At 44.7% G+C, this 20,772-nt stretch overlaps 1 protein-coding gene across 1 annotated transcript; it reads right to left on the bottom strand.

The window, feature by feature from the left end:
• Positions 1–4,058: 4,058 nt before the first annotated feature.
• Positions 4,059–20,772, bottom strand: SPSB3 (splA/ryanodine receptor domain and SOCS box containing 3). The gene is made up of 7 exons (XM_040356659.1): positions 20,529–20,772; positions 14,324–14,467; positions 12,468–12,642; positions 12,189–12,376; positions 10,910–11,012; positions 7,425–7,550; positions 4,059–5,520 (listed from the first exon to the last, which is right to left on the bottom strand). Exons 2-7 carry the CDS (start codon positions 14,450–14,452, stop codon positions 5,159–5,161), a joined length of 1,083 nt encoding a protein of 360 aa, XP_040212593.1. The 5' UTR covers positions 14,453–14,467; positions 20,529–20,772; the 3' UTR covers positions 4,059–5,158.

The raw sequence follows: 20,772 nt of genomic DNA, 5'->3' as shown, positions 1-20,772 counted from the left end.
ATGTCTCTTCTACATCTCACCCATTGGACTGCTCATTGTCAAGTTACAAGGCATTGCAGTGGATGATCAAAAATTAGATCTTAAGTGTGGAGAAAATAGACTTTACTCTGTATTTTCTCATAGGTTTGGTTTGTTTTTTTAAGAACCCCTGGACCGATCTGGGTGAAATTTGAATATGTTGGTCCCCCAGATCGGGGCTATTACAGATATGTAATGGTGGGGGATACCTTGTGTGGAATGGGGTGTTCTGGGGAAATTGTGTGCTCTCTGCCTGGAGATAATTGGTTTATTCCTTAACTGATCTCAATATCTCTCAGGCAGAGGGAGGGCGGGTGTACTATAAAAGCTTACTGTCATGTAAATGAACCTTGGTCTGGCTCTCAACCGTTCATTGTGTGAATTTCTATTGATGATAGATGTGTGTTGTTTAGCAGGTGAGAAGAGCTTATCTCCGAGTCACCTCGTCTGGGTAAATGACTAGTAATTAACTCATGTGGATTATATCTGAGACAGACGTCTGTCTCCTAAAAGAGGTGTATTGAGGGGGGCTCGTTAGTAAACCATTGTATGATGTTGTGGGTGGAGTGTCATTGTCCATCCGATTACTGCAAGTATTCCTTTTGGGGTATATAAAAACCTGCCTCTCTAAGCGATTCTATGCCTGGTACCCTCTTCATGAAGTCTTGGCTCATGTTTGGGGGAATATTCTAACCATTGGGAAGAATCATCCTGGAAACTGCATTCATCCCCCCTATCCCTCTACCTCCTGTGGTAGCGATAATCACTTATGCTCCGCGATTGAGGGATGGAAAGAAGACCGCAGTACCATAACCACTGCAGGTCTTAACATTAAGCCAAATCAAATACACAAATTCTGATTAAATGGGTGTTTTATATAAATTATCACCAGGCAGATGTAAAGTTAAAGAATAAGTGCACTTTTAAAACACTGTAGCTCCTTTTAATTAAGCTAGTCAGGACAGAAATATGGGAGCTGCATTTTATGACTTGTTTTAAAGCGACATGAGGTCAGGCTTTCCGCCGTATCTTCCTTCACTACTCGTGAATAAATGACCGGCATATCATGTGTAGGGGCATCTAATATCTGTAGGTTTGTTCTGGGCCAGCGACCTACAAAATAGTGAAAAGGATTACAGTTAGGTTGTTTATGTAACTTCAAAAATAAGTTCGCAACAGAGCTTCCACTTTTCTGTTCTGACAGGTGCTCTTTAAAGTGTATCTAAACTCAACAACAAAAATGTATTATGTTGCAGTTTACCAGTCCCCTTAGGGCCCTTTCACACGGAGCGGATCCGTATTGATCCGCTCCGTTAGCCCATTTGGCTCAGCAGGGATTCCTCCGTAAATCCCCGCTGAGCTGTCGGCGGACAGGGCCGTCCCAGCACACAGTGCAGAGACCGCCCTGTCTTTGCTCTTCCCTATGGGGAATCGGATGAATACGGACCGTGTGTCCATATTCATCCGATCCGTTCCGCCAGACGGAAGAAAAATAGGGATTTCTTCCGTCTGAAAAAGCGGAACTTTGCGGACGCGGATCGTTACGGACGTTAGCGGATGCATCATCCGCTAACGTCTGCAATCCCATAGGGATACATTACAAGTCTGTGAACGGACTTGTAATAAACGGTCCGTTCGTCCGCCTGTGTGAAAGGGCCCTTAGGTATGGCTGCATTTGTTTCCAATATTGAGGCCAAGAATATTTTTAGCAAGTACAGTAAAACATCGGATTGCGAGTAACGTGGTTAACGAGCGTTTCACAATAATTTTTTTATATCCCGACTTGGTTTTCGAGTGTTGTCTCACAAAACGAGCAGAATTCAAGCCTCTGCGGTGTGCAGCACTGCATTTGGCCAGAGGTGCAGGGGCGCCAGAGCCGTTCGGAAATACTCGGAAACAGTCCGTTCGAGGGTTTTCGAGTTCAGCCGAGCTGTCCCAGAGAATTTACGAGGCTCTCCGGCACCACCCCCCCCCCCCACATGCAGTATTGCATGCCATAGAAGTCAATGCAGAACAAATTATTTTTGTTTCCATTGACTTCTATGGGGAATTAGTTTTGATATGCGAGTGCTTTGGATTACGAACATTCTCCTGGAACGGATTATGCTCGTAATCCAAGGTACAGAAATATAGTATCTTTGTCACTTCCATTGAGCTTAAAAGAAAAACGAAAATAACCTTATCTTTAGTGCAATGTAAACTACTAGTCCCATCAATCCACCATGAATGAAACAAAGGCAGACATGTTTGAAGTCCCGGCTCTGAGACAACCATGGCTATGTCTATAGATTAGTGTAGACATAAAAAAAAAAGGGACAAGAAGTGTGTTATTTCAGGTTTACAATATTAAAATAAATGAATAAAAAAAAAAAAAAAAAAATACAGCTACATATAAGGATGTTTAGAAGGAGACCAACTCATGTAAAAGGAGCATGTGGTTGCCATCATCCCTTGATATAGTGAAGAAAATAGGAAAAAAACCTCTGGAGGCCGGATTTTTAAACTCAAAAAATCATAAAAAGTATAAATTTACTACATAATATAATTGCAATCGAAAATATCATGATGTACAAAATTTAAAATATGAAAAGGAATTCAATCCCATTCATATTTTTAACTGTACATCATGATATTTTCGATTGTAATTATATTATGTAATAAATTAAAACATTTTATGATTTTTTGAGTTTAATTTTCGTTGCCTTAAAAATCCCGCCTCCAGAGGTTTTTTCTATTTTCTTCATACAAGGATGGCTAAGCTGCAGCATATTACATCGTTTTATTTTGGATTTAGAGACACATTAATGTATTCAGTTAAATCCAGCAGGTTAGAAAATAAAAAAGGTTGTATCTATTCACCTTTGTTCTGCAAAGCCCTCCTTACATAACAAACTCTCTGCATGCAGACAAATCAAACAATGCATTCCAGGATCCCTCGTTATGTGCATGCGGCTTTGGTTAGCTCTGGCACAGTCTGAGATCAGCAGGAGCAAGGACATCTAAAGAGATCTTAGGGACGCCTTCTTCCATGCAACACAATGGGATTAATTTACTAAAACAGGAGAGAGTGCCAAATCTGGTGCAGCTCTGCATAGAAAACGATCAGCTTCACGTTTGTATTTTTTTTATCAAAGCTTAATTGAACAAGCTGAAGTTAGAAGCCAACTGGCTGCCAAAAAACAGCTGCACCAGATTTTAGTAAATCAACCTCATAGGCCCAGATTCACAGAGTGTGGGCGCACATTACGCCGCCGTAGAGTAACCAATGTACGCTACGCCAACGCAGCACAGAGAGGCAAGCAATGCATTCAGCAAGCCAGTGCTCCCAGCGCTGCGCCAGCGTGGCGTGGGATTCGAAGGCGTACGCCAGCGTAGGTGGAAGTGGGCGTGACGCATGCAAATGAGGCGTGACCCCATGCAAATGATGGTCTGAGCGCCAGACAGATACGTATCATGAACTGCGCATGCGCCGTGGACGCATCCCCCTGCGCCTGCTCACAACCCCGTCGGAACAACTGCCTAAACTACGACGGATCACTGCGTACGGCGTGAACGTAACCTACGCCCAGCCAGACACACGTCCAGCGTAAAATACGCTGGCTTGTGTTCCCTGGTGCGGACCTTTTCATGTCTGCTGCTGGGTTGCACCTCCTTTATGGGGAATAACTTTACGCCGGGCGTACAACTTGCGCGCACCTTGCATAGCCTGTGTCGGGCACACGCAGGTTCGTGAATCGCCGTATTTCCCTCATTTGCATGTTTGAATGGCTAATCAATGGGAGCGGCACCATGCACCCAGCCTAAATGTGCGCCCACTCTACGCCAGCAAGCTACATCGGCGGGGTGTAGCCTGGTTTTAGGCGCATATGTTTGTGGGTCTGGCGCACAGATACGACAGCACACATTTGCACTTACGTCGGCGTAACTTGTTATACGTCGACGTAAGTGCTTTGTGAATCTGGGCCCTTGTATAGTACATCTTTATTTCCATTTTATTAAGTGCATTTGCAGTTTTACACTCTTTCAGATCATTCACAGAAGGGTTTAGATTTTTTTTATTTATTTTTTAGAACTGATGACACTGGCTATGAAAAGCAACAGAATAGTTTGTTTTTATTCTCACCACAACTGTGCACTTATTCTTTAACACCATACACAATATTAACGCTATATTTCACTCTGCATCTTTCATCGGCGGTACATAAGAAATCCACATAGTATATCAGCAGTGACATATTAAGTAAACTGAACCATTGCTAAATATGAACAGGTCCTCCGTAGATACCTATAGGCGCTTGTTGAAGACTAAAAGTACAACTCTTTGTGCAAGTTTGGTAATCATGGAGGGCAAACAGTTGTCATAAAACGTAGAAACAGAGTGTACATGTTTGACTTGACCGTTCTTGAAGAAATCCCATGAGTGATCTCTGTGTGAGGATGCAGGTCATGGTACAGTACGTCATCAATGGACTCTTCCCTCTTCAGACCAGCCACTGAGCAGAGTGCATGGAGAGCGTTTGATGTCATACAATCATACAAAAAGGGGTTCTGGGTAGCTGGTTAACCATCGTTTTAGCCCTTGCTATTACAGGCCATGAAACAACTCTCCAAACCGTCACGCAAGCCCTGGAACAGATCCGGGGGGGGGGGGGGGGGGGAGGGGTTCTGGTCCAGCTGAGTGAAGAGGGCAAAGCTGATGCTTAATATAATCTGTATTAAGAATAGTATTGTCACATGTGGTTAAAGTGCTGGTAAATGACAGACTACATAACATATAGGGATCTGGATCTTTTAGAAGCCCAAATAACACAGAATGCTGTGGACACGATCGTCACTTTAAGGTCAGCTGTTAAAACCATTTGCCCTACAAAAGGCTGAAGTTCTGAACTGTACCAAGCCAAAACCAGGCTTAAAAATAGAACCTAGCAGTCTCTAGCACCAACATCCCTTTTTTAAATGTTATCATCATAAGATAATATGTTCAGTACGTTCTCCCGATTGCCTTGGTCTCTTAAGGTCAAATTTTCCCTTTCTTTGCCAAGAGAGGTTTCCTTTCTTGATCCTTTGAAGAGTTCACAGTGGATGTTACAGCAGATGGTGGGGAAAGGACTCCACACTGCACCCTTCGCTCCACCAGCATTTAAATCCTGCGGCAGCGCTTCCGCTGACAGTCCTTTAGCTCTGGTGTGCAGCTGCTGTCAGAGTCACTTGCGTAGGAGGTGCTAGCCGTGGTGTCGTTTTTGCGCTGTCGGCTGGGGCTGATGCCCATCTGCAGGACCCAGCCCAACTTGTTGCTTAGGACGTGTTTGAGCCCAGGAGGGATGGGCAAGGCCTCCAGAGAGTCTATGTTGTCAGGGAGCAGCTGCCGTATGCGGGCACAGCATAGGTACTGGAGGGATGTGCGGCAGCAGCATGAGCGAATGACCTTCATACTGCTCTTAGCAGCTGTGGAGCAGACCATTGGGAACAGCTTCTTGTTCCTCAACTGTGTTGCTGCAACACCTAGGAGACAAAAAGATGCATATTAGAAAAATGTCATCATAAAAAAATACAGGGGTTGATTTAGTAAAACTGAAGAGTGCAAAATCTGGTGCAGCTCTACAACAGAAACCAATCAGCTTCCAGGTTTTTTTTTTTTTTTGTCAAAGCTTAAAGAGGAAGTAAACCCTGATGGGTTTTACTTTCTTTATTCCCCTGCAAAGTAAAAGCATAATGGGCTAGTATGCATCGCCCATTATGTGCCACTTACCTGAAAACGAAGCCCACAATGTCCCCACTGGTGGCCGCATTCATTCTCACCCCTCTTACTTCCGGGGGGCCGTGGACTCCGGCTCTCTGACTGGCCAGCGTTGCATGATCTCACGGTCATCCCACGGAGATATTTCTAGTATACAGGCAAGCCTTATTACAGGCTTACCTGTAGGTAAAAATGATCTGTAAGGGTTTACAACCACTTTAAAGTGATTGTAACGTCTCATTTTTTTATACTTACCTGCTCTGTTGCAGTGGATTTGCACAGAGCAGCCCAGATGATCCTCTTCTCGGGTCCCTCTTCTGTGCTCTTGGGCCTTCTCTCTACTTTAGTGCCCCCACAGCAAGCAGCTTGCTATGGGGGCACCCGAGCTGAGTCACAGCTCCCTGTGTCCATTCAGACACGGAGCCCTGACCCAGCCCCCTCTCTCTCCTAATTGGCTAGCTGACTTTGATTGACAGCAGCGGCAGCCAATAGTGCCGCTGCTGTATCTCAGCTAATCGGGGAGGAGAATCTGGGACGGCTGAGACACTTGTTCACATCGCTGGACAGGAAGGGACCTCAGGTAAGTGTTAGGGGGACTGCTGTACACAGAAGGCTTCTTATCTTACTGCATAGAATTCATCAAGATTAAAAAAAAAAAAACACTTCTGCCTTTACATCCCCTTTAAAATGAGATTAAAAAAAAAAACACTTGTGTGTAGCAGCCCTCCTAATACTTACCTGAGCCAATCTCTATCCAGCGCTGTTGCAGGAGAGACTCGGCTGTCCAGGACTCTCTCCTGATTGGCTGAGACACAGCAGCGGCGCCATTGGCTCCTGCTGCTGTCAAAGTCAGTTAGCCAGTGACGAGAGAGAGGGTGGGGTGGGGCAGTGGCTCGTGTCTGAATGGAGCTGCGGTTCGGCTCGGGTGTCCCCCACAGCAAGCTGCTTGCTGTGGGGGCACTCAACAGGAAAGAGGGGCCAGGAGCACTAAAGTAGGACCCGAGAAAAGGCGGGAAGTATAAAAAAAATGCCACGAGTGTGCACAATTTTAAAACACGACATGTTATGTATCCATTTACTTTGCGCAACACTGCACATTATACAAAAAATTGGGGTAAATATTTATGACTCTTTAATTAATTTTTTTTTTTTAACCAAAAAAAATAAATTGCATTTGAAAGACTGCTACACAAAGACTGTGTGACATAACATCCTGCAATGATTGCCATTTTATTCTCTGGGGTCTCTGATTTTATATATATATATATATATATATATATATATATATATATATATATATATATATATATATATATATATAAAAAAAAATAAAAAAACACACAAAAAAATACTGCTTAAAATTTTTTAAACAAAAAGTTCCAGAAAAGGCCTGGTCTTCAAGTGGTTAATGAGTTTATCTGTTTAAAATTGTTCTTTGATATCCTGTTTTTTTTGCTAGCGATGGACAATTATTGTTTTACAAAAAAACATTAAATAAGGGTGTACCCAAATGTTGACATTCACTTATGTGTGCAAAGCTTGAGCTATTGAGCTTTGTAAATAGGTTTTTCCTTTCCAGCAATTATTTAATATCTTACTAACAAAAAGAAGACATGTTATTTGTTTTCCAGTCTGGAGCAAAATATAAAGAACATTTATATATTCCCACCAATGCATTTGCGGTTCTTGTAGAAGGTCAGCACCCCGAGCCATGTGTCCAGATGCACGCCAATGATCGACCCCTGGCCAAAGCGAGAGGAGAAATTGCTTTTGTCACCCTTGTGCTGAAGTAATCCTGAGAGACAAAGAACACAAGATATCAGTCTGAGAATTTAGCGAGATTCTGTCTATTCCAATTACAGCAGATAGAGAGCTTGGCAAACTGGTCTAACACCTGAAACTATAAGATCACCTTAGTCTTGTGTGCCAGGTTTTTACTTTAGAGAGATTCTCTCACTAGCCTAAAAATGCAGGTAAATGCAAAAATAAACCCCAAAAAAAACAAGTATTTGAAATTCAAATTTTCTGTGGTTTTCCATTTCATAAATTATGTTTTATTCACTTACAATTTGCCTTTGAACTTGCTAGAAGAATCTGACTACTCAGTACTCCTTTTCTGGGAGCCTCCAACTACTCTCAAGGGCCTGGATTCACAGACAGCGGCGCACATTTATGCCGCCGCAGCGCATCTCCTGTACGCTACGCCGACGCAGCGCAGAGAGGCAAGCATGGAATTCACAGAGCACTTGCTCCCCAAACTGTGCTGGGTTTCCTAGGCGTAAGCCGGCGGAAGTGGGCGTGAGCCATGCAAATGAGGCGTGACCCCATGCAAATGATGGGCCGAACGCCAGACAGATACGTATAACGAACGGCGAATGCACCGTCCCGTGGACTCATCCCAGTTCGCATGCTCAAAACCATGTCGGAACAACTGCCTAAGATACGCCAGATCACTGCCTACGGCGTGAACGTAACCTACGCCCAGCCAGACACACGTCCAACGTAAACTACGTAAAATACGCCGGCTTGTGTTCCCTGGTGCAGCCCTTTGCATGGATGATGCCGAGTTACACCTCCTTTATGGGGCATAACTTTACGACGGACGTATGACTTTACGCGCACTGTGTCGGGCGCACGTACGTTCATGAATCACCGTATCTCCCTCATTTGCATATTTGAATAGAAAAAGGGAGCGCCACATGTGTCCAGCGTAAATATGCGCCCACTCTACGCCGGCAAGTTACGTCGGTGGAATGAAGCCTGTTTTTAGGCGTATCTTAGTTTTGTCTCGAGATACGTCGGCGCAAGTGCTTTGTGAATCCGGGCCCATGTTGGCCCAGGATCTCCAACCCTCCTCATCTCCCTATATAAACTTTCATGTAGCTGCTGGGAAGAAGAGAAGGGTAATACTATAGAGCAGCGATAGAGAACCTTGGCACCCCAGATGTTTTGGAACTACATTTCCCATGATGCTGATAGACTCTGCAGTGTAGTTGAGCATCATGGGAAATGTAGTTCCAAAACATCTGGGGTGCCAAGTCTCGCCATCACTGCTATAGAGTGTCATCTGAATGACCGCGATGTCCGTTGGACATCACATCCAATATGGCTTTTGGATGTCAACACAAAGATGTTTGTATAATCAATACCTATATAATCTTATGGTAGGATTTTTTTGAATGAAACATCTGGTGGCATGGCCTCCTAATCAGCCTACTCTATCCAAGATTGACATTTCTAATTTCATGTGGACAATTTTATACTGATGCTCCTCTGATGAAGTGACGATACGCGTCAGGAATTAGGATTGATACACGTGACCGTAAGTGACGTCTGTCCGCCGTATAGTCCATGTTGTGAAGCTATAACAGCTCCCTGGATGATAATTTTTGCTTTCGGCTTCTGTGTAAGCATTTTTATAATACATTTTAAAAATAACGTACTTCACTATCTGGACTATTTACAAATTTTTCCTGGCTCGACCTGTTACTGTCCTGGACTCGTCTGCAAGCCACCGTCTTTGTGGAGCCCTGCTCAGCGTTCAGCTGATGCCCACACAACCACCACGCTGATCCAGAGAGGCCAGTCACACACCGTTCTGAGCTACTACCCTTTTGGGCCAAGGTAAGCGCTCTGTGAGCTCATATCAGGAAGATCTGTTGGATAATCATCTGTCAAATGAATTGCATCATTGAATGAACTGTTCATCCATACGTTTTATTGGATTCCCTAGGCACTATGTACTAGGAACCTCGATGTCCATTATATTAGCACTTTATTATCACTGGCCCAGATTCAAGTAGAATCGCGCAATATTTGCGTGGGCAAAGAGCAAATTTTTTTCTCTGCGCCCACGCTAATATTGCGCTTTTCCCGCGATTCACGGAGCAGTTGCTCCGTAAATTGCGCGGGCAATATGCTAAGCAGCCGGGCGCAAGGGGGCGGGAATCATTTAAATTAGGCGCGTTCCCGCGCCGAGCGAACAACGCATGCTCCGTCGGGAAACTTTCCCGACGTGCATTGCGGCAAATGACGTCGCAAGGACGTCATTTGCTTGTAAGTGAACTTACGACGTGAAATTTAAACGTCGCGAGCGGGAGGCGCAGCTATACTTTAGCATTGGCTGCGCCTGCTATTAGCAGGAGTAACCCTATGCTAAAGGCGCTGTACGGAAACTCCGTACCTTGCGTGAGAAGGGCCCGCGCAACTTTTGTGAATCGGTGGTAGTATGCAATTTGCATACTACACGCCGATCACAAAGGCCGCGCCCCCTAGCGGCCAACGCAAGAATGCAGCCTGGGATGTGAAGGCATAAGGAGGCTTATGTTTGTCACATCCTAGGCTGCATTCGGTGTAACGAGGTTCCTGAATCAGGAGCACTCGTTACACCGGAGCAAGTAAGCACTTGCGCCGCGCAACTATGGTTGCGCGGGCGCAAGTGCTTCTTGAATCTGGGCCAATGTGTCATATATATATGTACCTAGTAGGCAATTTTTGCCATTTTAGCACTTAGACACTTTAATCGTCACTCAGGCACTTTAGTAGTATTCTCTTTAGACTGTTTCAGTGTATTGTTTTTTGCGCTCATCACTTCCTCTGTTTTCTTTTTGCATATTAGTGAGTTGTTTTCACTTAGATTGCAGCAGCAATTACGCTTTATACACATTTTTTATTTTATTCATCCAATTTCACTTTGACCAGCGCTGAAGACCCTCACATATTTACCCCATATTATTTTGTTATTCTGCATACTGGATAATCCTTCCTGGCAGACATCACAAGATTTTGTACCAACTGATGAAGTAGGATAGAGGTCAGTGATGTCTTGACAACTTCAATGGCTAAGTGGATCAGTATTTGTCATAATTAGGCTTTATTGATTTTTACATTTAGAAATAATTTTTAAGTGTGGGTTTTAAGACAAGAAGTGTTATGAGCCACCTACCAATCAGGAATAAGCATGCATTGCTTTCTCAAGTTACTCTATTACAAGGCCCTGCTGTAAAGTTCCTACTGCGAGTGCAAAATCTAAAAATTGCACATAAAAATCTGGCACACCAAGACAATAAACCAAACTGCTGGAAAGTCCTGATGCTGGATAGAACTGCATAACATTAGCAGGCAGTCAGTAGGGTCTAACGTCTATAGTCTTACCCGTGTATGATAGCCCCCAACTCTCTGCATCTTTTCCTAGAAGACTGCAAAACGTGTGACGATATTTGTCCAGGTTCACATCCGATGTTCCAATACCAACCATCTGAACACGATAAAAAGAGATTACCAGAACAAAAACGAAAAGGGGTAAAAATCAGCATTGCATTTCTAGGTATCTCTTGTATAAAAGACAGCAATGCACACACATAGACTTCTGGCTGGATGCATATGCTTAGGCCTTTCACATCTGCAGATGCCAAGGCATGGCAGTTGAACATTCCTATCTGACCAATTCTAAGGTCAAAGTTGGCAAAAGGAAATTATTACTTCATGCTATAAAAAGGTTAATTTTAAAAGCCTATTCAAAACTCTAATGCCACGTACACACCATCACTTTATGTGATGAAAAAAAACGACGTTTTTAAAAACGTAAATTTCAATGACCGTGTGTGGGGGAAAACGTCGTTTTATGTCTTGAGAAAAACGACAAAAAAAAAATTGAAGCATGCTTCAATTTTTTGTGTCGTTTTTCAAAACGTAGTTTTTTGTGTCACAAAAATTGACCGTGTGTAGCAAAAACGACGTTTATATGTGTCCTTAGTCCCTTTCTCTGTCTTAAAGGGGAGATTTCAGAGGTCTTTTAAGACCCCTGATATCTCAAAGACCCCCAACAGGGCTGATAAAAAAAAAAAAAAAATTGCAATAAATACTTAAAATAAAATGTAAATAAAAACAAACAAAAAAAAAAAAAACAATTCACTCCCCCCACCTCCCAAAAAAAAAAACCAACAAATAAAAAAATCACTGTAAAAAAATAAATAAAAAAATTGTAAAAAAAATACCGCCACTATCACATGACATTAGAAAAAAAAAAAAAAAAAGTATCGGTATTCGGTATCGGCGAGTACTTGAAAAAAAGTATCGGTACTTGTACTCGGTCTCAAAAAAGTGGTATCGGGACAACCCTAAAATATATATATATATATATATATATATATATATATATATATATATATATATATATATATATATATATATATATATATATATATATATATATATATATTGCGATTTGTATTACCAAAAATATGAAGAAGAATGCATATTGGCCTAAACTGAGGAAAAAATTCACTTTAAAAAAAATAAAATTGGGGATATTGATTATAGCAAAAAGCAAGATAAAAAGGGTTCCAACAGCACCATGCAGAAGCTGCCTCTTAGTTTTTTATTTTGAGACGCACTGTAAAGATATCTGCATCTTTCAATGACAAGAACATACCATGTCTGTGCCATACACCGGTGACGTCATCTTGATCTCCCAAAAATGCTGTCCCTTGGTAAGCATCTTAGTGCCCCGAATAGCAGCTGTACCACAGCTGTACTCCATGTGGAAGCTCACTTTGCGATTGTCGCTGCTCAGCACTGTGGCTGTGGATTTACTCCCATCATCCCACACCCAGTCAAAGTCTGCAAGAGAACAGCAGAAGAAGAACAGAAAACAAAGTTAGCAAGAGGCAACCGTTTGCTTTAAAGGCCAATAGTCGTTACTCAGTCTTACAGTCATCTTCCTCTCCACACTGGCAGCTCTTGATCTGGTGGAAGGCGTACAGGCTGGAGCAATAAGCATCTTTCTGGTTGTCACAACTACAGTATGATTCGCCTGTCACAGGCACTGCGCTGGGAATGGAAGCCGGCAGATGTAGCAGCTCAACCTCGGAGTCGCTGTTACTGTGCTGTGAATGATGAGGAATCAACAGAGTTATGAGTTTTAAAGTTTATCATTTTATTGTACATTGTTTACAAGATGTTAAATTAGGACCACGACATCCTTGCCATTCTGTCACTGGAGGCAACTTGCCAGCCAAAGGATTCCTAGGAGAGCAAAGAATCCACTCATAGGACAGGATCACTAGTGTGACATGGGCCTTACCGACAATGAAAGCTATGCTGAGGAACACACATATTTTTTAGCAGACACCCTAGGGAATAAAGTGGCAGTCATTGCAACTTTTTATCTCGCACGGTATTTGCGCAATCATTTTTCAAACGCCTTCTTTTTCTTTTTAAAACGGTTTCATGAATTAAAAAAAAAAATAACAAAACAGTAAAGTTAGCCCAATTGTTTTGTATAATGTGGAAGATGTTACGCAGAGTAAATAGATACCCAACTTGTCAAAATTGCTCACACTACTGGAATGGCGCCAAACTTCGGTACTTAAAAGTCTCCATAGGTGAGGCTTAAATTTTTTTTTACAGGTTACCAGTTTAGAGTTACAGAGGAGGTCTAGTGCTAGAATTATTGTGCTTGATCTAATGTACGCGGCGATACCTCACATGAGTGGTTTAAACAGCGTTAAGCCTCGTTACCACGCTTTTTACTGACACTTGTTGCTTACAAGTTTAAAAAAAATAAAAATAATAATCTATATTTTCTGCTAGAAAATTACGTAGGACCCCCAAATAAAATTTGTGGGCCGGATTCATAAAGAAAAAACTACGGCGTATCTCCTGATACGTCGTCGTATCTCTGAGTCCGGCCGTCGTATCTATGCGCCCGATTCATAGAATCAGGTTACGCATAGATATCCCTAAGATCCGACAGGTGTAAGTGACTTACACCGTCGGATCTTAGGCTGCAATTCCAGGCCGTCCGCTAGGTGGCGCTTCCATATCTTTTACGCGTCGGATATGCAAATGAGCATTTACGCCGATTCAGAAACGAACGACCGCCGCTTTTTTTTTTACGTCGTTTGTGTTCGGCTTTTTCCGGCGGAAAGTTACCCCTGCTATAGCAGGGGTAAGTGCGGCGTATCCTATGTTAAGTATGACCGTCGTTCCCGCGCCAAGTTTTGAATTTTTTACGTCGTTTGCGTAAGTCGTTCGCGAATATGGCCGCACGTAATTTACGTTAACGTCGAAACCAATGATGTCCTTGCGACGTCATTTGGAGCAATGCACGCTGGGTAAATTTGCGGATGGCGCATACGCTGTTCGATCGGCGCGGGAACGTGCCTGATTTAAATACGAAACGCCCCCTAGCCGCGGAATTTGAATTCCGCTGGGGGAATTACGATACGCCTCCGCAACTTTAGAGGCAAGTGCTTTCTGAATAAAGCACTTGCTTCAAAAAAATAGCGGCGGCGTAACGTAAATCAGATAGGTTAGCGGATCTTTAGATCCGCGTAACCTATCTGAATCTAGCCCACTGTTGCAATATTTTATATCACACTGTATTTGCACACCGTTTTTTCAAACGCAATTTTTGGGGAAAAAATACTTCAGTAAATAAAAAAAAAAAAAAATAAACAGCAAAGTAAGCCCAATTTTTTGGGTATAATGTGAAAGATGTTACACCACGAGAATTGTGATTCCAAGCAAAAAAAATAAATTGTGCAGCTCTAATACAATCTATACCTGTCCATCGGAGTCATAGCCCCGAGTCTCTTCTCCAGCTGGCAGGACTGGGGCTCGAGTTTCCTGGTCTCTGCGGACTCCGCTCAGGACAAATCGCCAGGCACGGCTGTTGCGTGGGCGACGTGCCATACTACACAGTAAATGCTGCAAAAATCCAAACAAAAGAGTCAGCTAGATAGCCCACAGACAGTCTGGCAAAATGTTGTTAAATGCAAGCACTTTACTTCAAATCAAAAACATTCAACAGTAAGCTTCACACCATCAAGCTGCCCGTAGAAATGCCCCCCTCCATATTCCATTATCCTATTTTACTACCTTTGCTCTTCTTTACTCCAATTCCCCTCCACCCTACCCTGATTCTTTGTAAATAAAGCTACCTTATCATGCCCTTGCTATCAGAGGGCGAAGATAGTTCTTTATGTGTCCATTGTCCAAGTCTGTAAATAGTTCTATGTGGACTTCTCAGTCGCATTACTACAATCGCTATTTATAGATATAAATTATGCTGGACTTTAGCTTACTGTAACAGACTAGATCTCTATCATTATGTATGGAGATTTGGTTTCCAAAAATAAAAAGTTACTGAACAAAAAGCGAGGGCCGGCGAGAAAATTACTGAACAAAAATGAGAGGGTAGGTGAGAAGTAATAATTGAAATCAATTCACAGAGCAGTACAATTACATCACACGGAAACTTTAAAAAAAAAAAAAAAAAAAAAGGGAAGCCTAAAGGGCCCCTGGATTTCAATTTTAAAACGTCCATTGATTTCTCAAATACATGAATATATAGTATACTCCAGCCACCCAGAAGTTATTTAGGTTTCCACCATGTCCAAACCAGAAGCATTTAGCAAGAGGAGTCAACTGCTTTACCCCCTAAGTCTACCTAACAAAATGGTGTCCCATTCACAAAATATTGCAGAGACTCCATTTTTGGACAGGTCATTCCTTGTAATTTCTCTTGAGGGGGGAGGGGGCGAGCAGGAGTGTCAGGACGCCCACTAAAACACAGCTCCTTTCTCTATCTGCAAAGTAGAGAGAGTCCTGACCCTTCTGCTCGCCCCCTCAAGAGGCTATCTACTTTGCAGATAGAGAAAGGAGCTGTGTGTTAGTGGGCATCCTGACAGCCTCTGGAGGGGGTGAGCAGGAGTGTCAGGATGCCCACTAACACACAGCTCCTTTCTCTATCTGCAAAGTAGAGAGCGTCCTGACCCTTCTGCTCGCCCCCTCAAGAGGCTATCTACTTTGCAGATAGAGAAAGGAGCTGTGTGTTAGTGGGCATCCTGACACTCCTGCTCGCCCCCTCAAGAGGCTTTCTCCACACCAGGGAGAAAGCCTCCCATTACGGTGTGTAGTTACAGACAGAAGAACAGGAATTGAGGATTTCTCAGAAGAATTAAGGACATTTAAAAGCAAAATGGAAGGATGAGGTAAGTGAAGGAGGACTGCACTAGGGTAAAGGAAGCTATTTAGGGAAAACATTTTTTACCTTTACAACCCCTTTAAAAAAAAGCCATACTTCTCTTTTAACCAAGTTATAAAAACACATATATACAGAACTGACCCAGATGCATTGCCAAGGTCTACTAAACTGTAGTGTCCCTGCTCCAAGTACAGACACAGACAACACAACACAAGAGAGGACATGTGTGCATTCTGATCTAAATATAACTGTATTAAAAACGTGCTGATACAGCAAAGCAGATTTCTTTTTTTAGTTTAGGAAAATAAGGCAGTCAAACAGAATGCTTTTCTGTTTAACTTTTCAATTCACATCACCATCTTGTGGCCAAGATTGTAACTGCAGCACATTTCTTAAAGAAGAAGTCCAGCCAAAGCTTGCAGGATCCCATCTACAATGTCACTTTAGGAAAATACGAGAGTGGACTGAAGTCAGGGATATCTGTCCAGGCACCGTGTCATTGTGACAATAAAGTCTGGATCGGCTAACAGCCGCCTCGGCCTCTCAGCGAGCCGTTGAGATCATGAGAAGGCCCACTTTGCCCCCGTCACAGCTCATTGCTCCAATGAGTGCAGAGGGAGAAGAGCAGAGAGCACTGTGAGTGTGTACTTTATAATTACAGGCCACGGTCTGTACAGAGCACTGTGTGCATTACAGGCCTCCTCCGACCACCGGCATCCAGAGCACTGTACATTGCAGGCCATCCCTCAGACCACCATCCAGCACTGGGCAGCATTACAGGTCTCCGCTGACCACTGGCAGTGGCATCCAGGGCACTGTGCAATACAGGCCATCCCTCAGACCACCATCCAGCTTTACAGGCCTCTCAGAGTCAGACCTCTTTTCCAGAGCACTGTGCATTACAGACCTCCCCTATCCAGAGCACTGTGCATTACAGAGCTCTCTCATACCATCATCCAGAGCACTGTGCATTACAGAGCTCTCTCATACCATCATCCAGAGCACTGTGCAGCATTACAGGCCTTCCCTATCACCATCCAGAGCACTGTGCAGCATTACAGTCCTCCCCAGACCACCACCCAGAGCACAGTTCAGCATTACAGGCCTTCCCTATCACCATCCAGAGCACTGTGCAGCATTACAGTCCTCCTCAGACCACCGCCCAGAGCACTGTGTGCAATGCAGTAGAGACCTCCTCATCAGACTGTCCATGTCCAGAGCAATATGCAGCATTACAGTCCTCCTCAGACCACCATCCAGAGCACTGTGTGTGCAATGCAGTAGAGTCCTCCTCATCAGACTGTCCATGTCCAGAGCACTGTGCAGCATTCACTGGGAAGCTCAGTGTACTGTTGCTTCTTCTACCCCCAGCTCTTATGCAGCGGAGAGGTAATGTGATCACTTATAAAAAAATAAAAATGTATTTATAATGTTTTTTTTATATCTATACAAAAAAAGTTTTGCTTTTCATTTCCATTTTAAACTGAATGGGTTGTGTTACAACGGGGTCATTTACAACAACTTAAAAGTAATTGTAAACTCTGTTTGTTTGTTTTTTTAAATAGAAAACAGGTTTAAGTACACTTCATTGTTCAAAGCGTGATGACATTTACCCTATTGTTCTGTTATCTCTTAAAGAGGTTGTAAAGGAAAAAAAAAAAAAACCTAAATAGCTTCCTTTACCTTAGTGCAGTCCTCCTGCACTTACCTCATCCTTCCATTTTGCTTTTAAATGTCCTTATTTCTTCTGAGAAGTCCTCACTTCCTGTTCTTCTGTCTGTAACTCCACACCGTAATGCAAGGCTTTCTCCCTGGTGTGAAGAAAGCCTATTGAGGGGGTGAGCAGGAGTGTCAGGACGCCCACTAACACACAGCTCCTTTCTCCATCTGAAAATTGGAGAGTGTCCTGACTCTCCTGCTCGCCCCCTCCCCCCTCAAGAGGCTTTCTCCACACCAGGGAGAAAGCCTTGCATTACTGTGTGGAGTTACAGACAGAAGAACAAGAAGTGAGGATTTCTCAGAAGAGGATGAGGTAAGTGAAGGAGGACTGCACTAAGGTAAAGGAAGCTATTTAGGGGAAACATTGTTTTCCTTTACAACCCCTTTAGCTATAATGGATTTGTTTGCTTGTTGTAACATTTTTGTATTGTGCTATTGGCTCTATACTAAAAAAAAAAATAAAAAAAAAAATCCTTTGTAAAATAAAGTAGCAAACAAATTTATACCTACCCTCTCTGTGAAACAGAATGGCATAGATTGGCCGATCCTACTTTTCTCTGGTCCCCGCCAGCGATCTATGCGCCTCTTCTTGATGTGTCACCATAGGAAACCCCTTCCTGTTATGGCACACCTGTAGGCACGATCCCAAGCTGCGCTGCCTGTGTCCATAGACATAGATAGCGTGGCTTGGCCTTGTCCGCGTCACAGGAATTAGCTAACAGCAGCAAAAGCCAATGGCTGCCGCCTCCTGAGCGAAAAATGCTACAGACGGACAGTGCTGGATCAAGAGAGGGCTCAGGTAAGTATAAGGGGGGGGGGGTGAGGGGGCATACTGCTACCTAAACTACTGCCTATTGGGTCCCCAATAAGTGTCAGTTAGTGTCCGATTTGTCTGACGCAATAATGCAGTTCCGCGATTAGTCGCTAACTGGCGCTATTGCCAGTAAAAATAAAAACATTTATTAAAATTCCATTAATATATCCCAAAGTTTGTAGACGCTATAACTTTTGCGCAAACCAATCAATATATGTTTACTGGGATTTTGTTTTTTTAACCAAAAATATTTAGTAGAATACATATTGATCTAAACTGATGAAGAAATTTGATTTTTTTTTTTACATGTTTTTATTTGATATGTTTTACAGCAGAAAGTCAAAAATATATATATTTTTTTTCTCAAAATGTATGTTTTTAGGGCAAAAAAATAAAATCTGCAGAGGTGATCAAATACCACCAATAGTAACTGTATTTGTGTGTGGGGGGGGACACAAATTGTATTTGGGCACAGCGTTGCACGGCCGCGCAATTATCAGTTAAAGTAACAGTGCCATTTCGCCAAAAACGGCCTGGTCATAAGGAGGGGGGAACTCTTCTGAAGCTGAAGTGGTTAAAAGGTGACGGTAATCGTTTTTAAACACAGGCCCCACGTGCCCGTGCCCACGCCCGCCAGGAAGCTGACACTGTGCAGCACTAATCAGCTGCAGAGATCAGGAAATATCTCACTGCTTGCGATTAGCGTTGCACAGCTTCCTGGCGGTGGGCGGGCACGTGGAGTTGCGAACACGCCTGAGCTCTTCCTTACTCCTGGAGTGGTCGCAGACAACTGTTTGTTGTTTACAATTGGGACCTTCAGATCACATGACATGTAACAGCCAATGACAGCAGCCAGTCTGGTTGGTGTTAGGACTCTCTTAAAGCAAAGGGGTTAGTTAACCTTGTGCAAAAACATTTCTAATGAGATCAGGATGTCAATGAGAGAGAATGGAATTCCCCAGACAGTGGAGTCTGCGAGGAGGAAGTAAACGATCAATGGGGCTCACCATCATGAGAATAACAAACATGTGATTATATAGATTTTATACAAGAAAAACAATTACATAGAAGTAATAACAACAATTCTATGATTGGACTGTATAGATTCCATGGCAGAATATAATGCCCACATCCCAAGGATTATATGTGTCTGGTGTTTAAGCAATGACAACAAACCTCTCCCCCCGGGTCTCCTCTCTCTCCCCCCCCCCAGGGTCTCCCCCTTCGGTCTCCTCTCTCTCCCCCCTGGGTCTCCCCCCCCTGGGTCTCCCCCCCCCGGGGCTGTCTGTCTTCTCCCCCTGGGTCTCCCCTCTCTCCCCCCGGGTCTCCCCTCTCTCTCCCCCCCCGGGTCTCCCATCTCTCTCTCTCCTCTCTCTCTCCCCCGGGTCTCCCCTCTCTCTCTCCCCCCCAGGTCTCCCCCCCCCCCCCCCGGGTCGATTCTCCCCTGTCTCCCCCCCCCCCTGAGTCTCCCCTCTCTCTCCCCCCCCCGGGGTATCCCCCCCTCTCTCTCTCCCCCCCTCTGGGTCTCCCCTCTCTCTCTCCCCCCCTCTGGGTCTCCCCTCTCTCTCTCCCCCCCCCCTCTGGGTCTCCCCTCTCTCTCCCCCCCCGGGTATCCCCCCTCTCTCTCTCCCCCCCTCTGGGTCTCCCCTCTCTCTCTCCCCCCCTCTGGGTCTCCCCTCTCTCTCTCCCCCCCCTCTGGGTCTCCCCTCTCTCTCTCCCCCCCCCTCTGGGTCTCCCCTCTCTCTCTCCCCCCCCCCTCTGGGTCTCCCCTCTCTCCCCCCCCCCCTTGGGCCCCCCCCCCCCCCCCCCCCCACTGGGTCCCCCCTCTCTCCCCCCCCCACTGGGTCCCCTCTCTCTCCCCCCCACTGGGTCCCCTCTATCCCTCTGGGGCTGTCTTTCCTCCCCCCCTGGGGCTGTCTGTCCTCTGCCCCTGGGTGTCTCCCCTCTCTCCCCCTGGGTCTGTCTTTCCTCTGCCCCTGGGTCTGTCTTTCCTCTGCCCCTGGGTCTGTCTTTCCTCTGCCCCTGGGTCTCCCCTCTCTCCCCCTGGGGCTGTCTGTCCTCTCCCCCTGGGGCTGTCTGTCCTCTCCCCCTGGGGCTCCCCTCTCTCCCCCTGGGTCTGTTTTTCCTCCCCCCTGGGTCCTCTCTCCCAGGACCCCCCAGCTGTAACCTGTGGCCCCTCCACTCTCCAGCACCTCTCTTCCTCCACCCCCCAACAATGTCTGCCCTCCATACAGCCCCCCTGCACTTACCTCCTCGCCAGAGACGTCAACAATAACCCCTGAACTCCCTCTGCCCCTCCGACGAACAGCGGTAACCCCTCCCCACTCCTCAATTGGCTAAGGCCCCGCGTCATTCAACGAACACCGCGCCGCTATTGGCTATGCCAGCTGCTCATCCGTGCGATAAGGCGGGTTCGTGAGTAACCTTGATCGCGCCGATTGGTTGTCCACAGCCAATCCCTTTTACAGCAAGGCCACGCCTTTCCCGTTGCGT

This window comes from Rana temporaria, chromosome 6 (assembly GCF_905171775.1).
Source record: "Rana temporaria chromosome 6, aRanTem1.1, whole genome shotgun sequence".
Lineage (NCBI taxonomy): Eukaryota > Metazoa > Chordata > Amphibia > Anura > Ranidae > Rana > Rana temporaria.
The sequence above is the reverse complement of the archived record's forward strand: the minus strand, read 5'-3'. Positions and strand labels throughout refer to the sequence as shown.